Below are 7,559 nucleotides of genomic sequence, written 5' to 3' on the forward strand. Positions count from 1 at the left end.
ATGCCATTTACATGAAATATAATGAAAAGAATAGCACAAGAATACTTGGAGAATTTCACTAAAATAAATTTTATTATAATGAAGAGGATTCTGATTTGACTCAATACATTGTATGAAATGTGGGTATTATAGAGAAGTTGTCACAAGGATTGCAGTCACATGGCATGCAAATCTTAATAGGCACATTGGATTGACACCTGAGATATTCTAAGACTCAACACATTGTGTATTATATGGATGATATGATACAAGAGTTTCATGGATCATTGCAAATTGGCATGGAGATCCAAATGGACACATAGGACCAATAAAGCAGAGGATTTTTGAACCATCGACTTTCAGCAGATCCATATCATCCAACACAAAGGAATTACTCACCACATCAAAATAGTTGATGGAGAATTATATGCTTCACCTAAACCTTGTACGATACCTGCATGTACAAAAAAATACCTACATGAATCCCTTTTAACAAAAATACTTGCATGAATCCCTTTTAGCAAAAAATATCTAGATAATTGCATGAATAGAAGCAATACAAAACAGGGCCAATTTACCTATAAGCTGATTTACTGAAGATAAGATTGAATCATTGCTAATCAAAACCCATTGCAAATGATGAAACTATATTATTTTTAAGGGCCCATTTGTGAGTTCATTTTTTTCCTAATGTGCATCAAGGTAAGCTCATACTCGTAGAGAGGGATAGTGCGTCGGCTATGTGAGAAGTAGCCATTAGTGCTCGTTTGAAATGCTTGAACAATAAGTGGTCCGTGGGTCTTGGTGGTTGAGCTTGTTCTTGCTTCTACACTAAGGTTGAAACAAGTAAGCATGATTGCTTTCCAACGCTCTTGCTTTTCCCTCTTATCTTAGCTTTTCTTCTTATTTCTCTCCTTGACATGGTGAATCAATCATGGAAGTTAAGATATGCTCTCTTATAAGTGCCTTACCTTGTACATCATGATTTTTTACTAGCAAGTTACACTATGTATCCATTTTCTCAACTTTTGGCTTTCCATAAGTAATGCAAATATATTTCTTTTCAACATGTCCTCCTAACATTGGCATGTAGATTTGAGTTAAACAATGCATTTTAATCATTCTTTCATTCCATATAATCCATGCTTCATTACATGATAACATTTTATGCATCCCAATGGTCTTATGCATACAAATACAAACATCCAACTTTAAAGAAGAAAAGTTTCTCCTACAAGCATTCAAACACTAGTCCTAGCTATTGCACATGTGATTTGGAGTTGATTTTTGCATGCCCCTCCTATTCTGCCACACAAGCATGCAAGTGGCTATGTGGTTGATGTGTCTTGGTCTTGACAATGGAACTAAAACGTTGTGCTTTATGAACTCAATGATGGGGCTTTGGACACCCTCTTATTTGTTCAAGAGGTTAACCTTGAATCATAACAACTATCTCTCAACTAGCTTTCTATATGTGTCACGAATACCAAGATTCACTTGTAGTGAGCTTGTGTAGTCTTCTTTCAAGCATGAAGGGCAATATTGCAAAACTCCATGATCCATGAGTGTGGTCTTTTCATTCTCAACCCTTTACGACCTTAGCATGCAAGGAAAAAGCATGAATATAGGGATGAGAGAGTGATCAAGAGAAAGGAAGAAGCTTCACATATATGGTTCCTCATCCTCTCTCTCTCTCTCTCTCAAACTCTTACTCTCTCCCTCTCTCAAACTCACTCACTCCCTCTCTCACAAGTGAAAAATGAGAAGGCAAGTACACAAAATTTGCACACACATGAATAGCCTATTTTATTCTCATCCATCCTTTATATGTATGAAGGTTAGGGTTAGGGTCTCCCCACATCCCCATTGGAAATCTAGCTCCTTTTGTGGTCCTTCCAGTCAATCATGGCTTTCTTTACATGTAATCATACCTTAATCTTGATGAAAAAGAAACTGGACATAGGGTGCTAGTTGTAAATACAATTTACATGGGAGGAAGCCTAGCTCTCATAAAAATAATGGTAACAAAGTGTTACAAAAAGTACATTATTTTTCAAAATTTTGTCATTCTCTTTCTTTATCTTTTTCTTAATACTCAGATACTACCATGCTACATCTTAGATGATATGGCTGTTGGCCTCAATGCTCATTTGTATGTACCACATATTGCTAGTTGTGCCATGATGTGTCGTTCTATGCTTGTGTTGTCTTTCTTTATCTTTTTCTTAATACTCAGATACTACCATGCTACATCTTAGATGATATGGCTGTTGGCCTCAATGCTCATTTGTATGTACCACATATTGCTAGTTGTGCCATGATGTGTCGTTCTATGCTTGTGTTGTCTTGGAATGGTGCTTATTCTCATGTGGCTAATGTTTGATGTACCCTACATTTGGCAATTGGTATATTACCAAAGTCTCTGACCTATGTTGAAGGAAATAAGCTATTCTACATGTTGTTGTCCACATTTTTTGTCTACATTGGCATTAACTTCATTGGGTGCTGCTCTACCAACATGCATGATGTATCCATGCATACTACGTCTAATTGTTTTTCATGCATTTAATCCTATGTCAGCCCAATTAATGTTTCATTGCAATCTATTTGTCATAGTTAGTTCAAAGAGCATTGCTTTATTTTTGTTGATGGCCCATGCTTCCCATGCGATGATCTATGTCTATCTACCAATTTTTTTGACATTGGATTGCAACTTATCAAGCACAGTGACATGTTGATCTATTGTCTATGTTTCATCCTTTGCTTGTGTTTAGATAGTGATCATGTGCATCTCTTGGTTACGTGTTTGACAACAATGATTGCATCCTTTTGTTTATGTGTTCATTCCCATTGGAGTTCTTTTTTGAGGCGGTTCACATGAGTCTTGTTTTTTGGTCATGTTTTGCTTGATTTGTTTGAGTTGAAGTGTTTGCAAGCTAATCACACTCCCTCTACTACTCTCTCTCAACCAAGGTAATGTGCAAGTACTTTCCATTCTCATTTCACTTCATTCTATTAATGAAGGTACCCTTGTGATTGAAAGATTTAGTATTCTTACATACTTCATAGAGCTTTGGTTGAGTTCTATGGTACTCACTCATGCTCTTTAGAGAGCGTGTTGGATTGCTCTAGCCGTCGGAGGAGTCTCTACATCTATCGTGATGCGGTGGAGAGGTGATCATACACATGAAGGTGAAGAGATGGAATGATGTGGCTAGCTCAACTACTTTGCTTTCAGAGAGGGATTATGGCAATTGGACTTCTTCTTTAGGGCATGAGAGCTTGCGAAGTGTGTGAGCTAGTGCTAAACCATTGTTGTTCATCAAGTTAAGATGGAGAAGAGCTTTGACGGTTTTAGAAGTCTAAGCTTGAGCAATGTTAGCTTCAGCACAAAATGATGAGACAGTCCAGATGCTGCAAACTGTAGTCACCTGACTTGTGTCATCTACAGATGGTCCGTAAATAAGTCAAATGCTTTATACAAGCATCAAGTTCTTTTAGCTGGCTGGTGGCAAGTGCTTGTTTCCTGTCAGAGGGAGAGAGAAGATAAATAGTTACACTCTGACATTGTTTGATTCAGGCAACACACACAGACACATAAATTTAGCACCCGCTTGATTCATATGAGAGAGAGAGAGAGAGAGAGAGAATTTGACACATAAGGCTATAATGCCTTGCAAAGGCGGGCCAAAGACATGCCACAAAGAAAGGTCCATTTTCCAGTTCAAAAAAAGAGCATGTATCCTCACCCCATCACACTGTCTTTACTCAATATCTAAAAGGAGGAGTATCTCTACCACTTGACATAATTTTTCCTCAAAAACTGCTAGATCTAACCATCACTAAAGCATATGCCTTTATGGCCAATGCTAACAGAATTATTGCCAAAATATTGGCCTATACCATCAAAAATGTCAACATCACAACTGGCAACCTCTTCTATTAATTGTTGAAGCATGCTTCCACATCTTCTTCATACATTTGTGACAACAACAATTCCAGATTTGGCACATATCCTTCATCTCTAATACTTAGGCTCAAAGATTCGAATAGTACTGCTAAATACTTGATTTTACCTTCACCAACTGTGAAATCATGGAGCTTTTTGTTCACCTCTATCGATGAGCTTGCAGGCCTTTTCTTAACCCCTGCATACTTTCTCATCTCATCTATCCTGTTTGCATCAATCCACCTGCCAGCATTTGTGTAAATGTCTGCCATCAACAGGTATGGAGTGGCATCTTCTTCGTTTAGTTTGAGGAGTTGCTCAAAGCAACTTAGTCCCAGTTCCACTTCCCCGTGTATTTTACAGGCAGTAAGCAAAGCTGTCAGAACTTCAATTGAAGAAAGACACTGCATTGCTTCAGCAAACTTTTTTGCCTCATAAACATGTCCTGAACGTGCAAAAAGATCAATCATACAACCTTTGTGTTCTGGAGTTGGCTCAACTTCATATTCTTCTGTCATCAGCTTAAAAAACTGTTGGCCCTCAAGGACTAGGCTTGCATGACTACATGCAGCAAGAAGACATGTAAATGTGATAGCATTTGGCCTCACACCTTGCTTTCGCATGTCCTCAAAACATCGTATAGCCATGCTTCCTTCTTGGATCTCACCATATCTCTTTATCATTGCAGTCCATGATATGACATCTCTCACAGGCAGCTTATTGAAAACTTCCCGTGCTTCTCCAAATGCACCACATTTGCTGTACATATCCACCATACTGCTGCCAATTATAGGATCTCTTTCCAGACCTTTTCCTACTACCTGAATATGTATTCCTTTGCCTGCTTTTAAAGCACCTGTGCTGGCACAAGCATTCAAGACGCACGCAAATGTAAAGTCTGTTGCAGATACACCCTCCCCACACATCCGGTCAAAACAACTCAATGCTTCCTCACCAAGCCCAAGATCAGTGTATCCTCTGATCAAAGTATTCCACGACACTGTATCTCGTAAAGGAAGGTTCTCAAGCACCTCTCGTGCTTCTGCAATCAAGCCACACTTGCTGTACATATCTATTGACGTATTACCGAGTAGCAATTCTCTTTCCCATCCCCTTTTTGTTACCTCCATATAAAGTAGCTGGCCTCTTTCTACAGCTCTGATAATGCCGCATGCTTTCAAGCCACAAGCAAACGTCACATCAGTAGGTGATACACCGTCGAGATGCATCCATTCAAAACAAGTCAAGGCTTCCTTTCCAAGACCATGTTCAGCATATCCGGCAAGCAGTGCATTCCATGTCACAACATCTCGAACAGGAAGGCTCTGCAGCACTTTGAATGCATCCATAAGCCAGTCACATTTGCAGTACATATCGACCATGATGCTTCCAATAAAAATATCCCTTTCCAGACCCCTCTTGATGACTTCAGTATGTACATCTAAGCCTCCCTGAACATCTTTTAGCCTGGTACAAGCTTGAAGAATGGCAACAAATGTATGGCTACTAAGCTGGACATTAGCCCCCTGCATGTCCCAGTAAAGGTGAAAGACATGCTCAACATCTCCACACTTGATGTAGCCCCACATAATAGAGGTCCACGCATGTTCGTTTCGATATGCCAACTTGTCGAAGATGTGCTGCGCATCACACAAGCTCCCACAATCTACCAACATGGAGATCAGGAAGCTGCCAAGGACTGTGTGGGTGTCCAACTGATGCTGCCGCACGTAAGAGAGGAGGGACCTTGCGTGAGCTAGGTTCTTCCTCTGTCTGCATTTCTGTAACACATGAATGAGGTTCTCTGCTGCAGCCAAATCTGCGGCAGTCCCTTGCATCAGAAAATCTCAGGGGCTCATCCCCAAACATGTTTGCCAGAGAAGAGGTTATACAATCTACCAGCATAGGAGATCAGGAAGCTGCCAAGGACTGTGTGGGTGTCCAACTGATGCAGCCGCATGTACGAGAGGAGGGACCTTGCATGAGCTAGGTCTATGTCTGCATTTCTGTAACGCAAGAGAACCTTTCTCTGCAGCGCGCAAATGCGCGCCGGACCCTTGCATCAGAAAAGCTCACGGGCTCATCCCCAAACATGTCTACCGGAGAAGAGAGTACCTACTGCTTCCGCCCCATCCAGTACGATGCTTCGGTCTGGGACGTCAAACTCGAATCTCGTCTTAGGCTGGGTTCAGACAGAGGCGGCAGCACTGCAAAACATGACCAACTTTCCGCTTCCGTTGTTCACTTTGTGTGACCAGTGAAGCCGGAGGCAAACTGTGCTACAAGAAGGTAAAGACGTTTCTCCTTAGTGTCAAGGTTCTTTCGAGGGGGAGGGGTTGGTAGAAAGAGGGTGGGTCCAGTGGAAAGAGGAGGGAAGTCTCAGCCATTTGTGGGATGCCACCTCAAAAGTACACCCCTTTGACATATCTCTACCACCGATCGTCTGAACCTAGCTTTAGTTTCAACATCCTACTTCTTGAGAGACTTTCACCTCGAGTGATTGATCAAAGCCTTTCTAGAGTTCCAAGCCTACTAAGTATTGTTATCTTGCGTATTATCACCAACATATTTACGCTCTTTGCTGATGATGAACTCTTGTGATTTGGTTCAACTAGTTTTTAATTATTACCACTTACTGATGCAATCTAGTGCACATGAAGGACTGGTTCAACCAAGTTATCACATCAAGCAATATCTATTTTGGAATTACTTTTTTCAAAAAATACCATTACGAAAGCTCCATGTGGCAAGTAACACTAGTTGAATGATGCGATTCACCATGAGCATAGGTTTTCCCATGGTAATCGGGGGGACCTCTGTTTAAACGCAAGTGCATCACCACATGTGGAAAGCGCTAACCATTATGACTCTTTTTTCTTTGCAATACCTCATCTGCAAGGGCCTTTAGCAAAAATTTCCCTTGGAAGCTGTTTAGTTTCTTATTCCATGCATTCTTCGCATGTCAAAAGACTCAAGAAGTATGGCAACAACATCCACATTCTCTACTTCCTAAACGGTCTTGGATTTGCATGCTTTGTCCTTAGCCCATTTGATGTGATTTTTAGCAATGTTGCCTTTGTCTATGCTTACTTGCCTACCTTAAAGCCATACATACGATCAATTGATTCATGGTTGAACAAGAATTTATTTTTGTTGGTCCAAAATTTTCGTAAATAGAAACTTCTTATCCAATTCTAGACTAAGGGGGTAGTAAATAAATCTCCCCTAACAAAATTTCCTTCCAATTGAGGAAGGAGGGATAATATGGAAGAATTAGTACCTATAAAATTTTGAAAATGTATTTGTTAGCTTTGCAATTTATAAACAAATGAAGAAGTGTCTCAACATCAAAGGAGTGTCTAGGACATAAGACCAAACCCTATCTTAGCTGCTTTATCATTACTCCATAATGCTTTTAGTAGAATTGACCATAGGGGGCAAGCGATTTTTGGCTAGACACTCTTAGACCAGAGAAATTGGAATATGAAGATCCATTGATGTGTATCTAGATTCAAATTTCATCTTTTATTGAGTTTACAAGTGAGTTTTCTTTGGTTGGGAGAGAGATTAGGAAGAGGAAGAAGGATTTATCATCTTGCCAGTAGATTCCCTTGGAGTTAAAAAGCATATC

The 7,559-nt window shown here is 40.1% G+C and overlaps 1 protein-coding gene across 1 annotated transcript; it reads right to left on the reverse strand.

Moving 5' to 3' along the window:
* Nucleotides 1–3,921: 3,921 nt before the first annotated feature.
* On the reverse strand, nt 3,922–5,517 carry LOC148035032 (pentatricopeptide repeat-containing protein At1g08070, chloroplastic-like). The gene has a single exon (XM_087680768.1). It carries the CDS (start codon nt 5,515–5,517, stop codon nt 3,922–3,924), a length of 1,596 nt encoding a protein of 531 aa, XP_087536894.1.
* Nucleotides 5,518–7,559: the final 2,042 nt, after the last annotated feature.

This window comes from Lygodium microphyllum, chromosome 6 (genome assembly GCF_053477565.2).
Source record: "Lygodium microphyllum isolate KBCC chromosome 6, Lygodium_microphyllum_v1.1.10, whole genome shotgun sequence".
NCBI lineage: Eukaryota > Viridiplantae > Streptophyta > Polypodiopsida > Schizaeales > Lygodiaceae > Lygodium > Lygodium microphyllum.

Coding starts and splice junctions, on each gene's coding strand:
- LOC148035032 (XM_087680768.1), bottom strand. CDS start 5,517: ATGTGGGGCTACATCAAGTGTGGAGATGTTGAGCATGTCTTTCACCTT.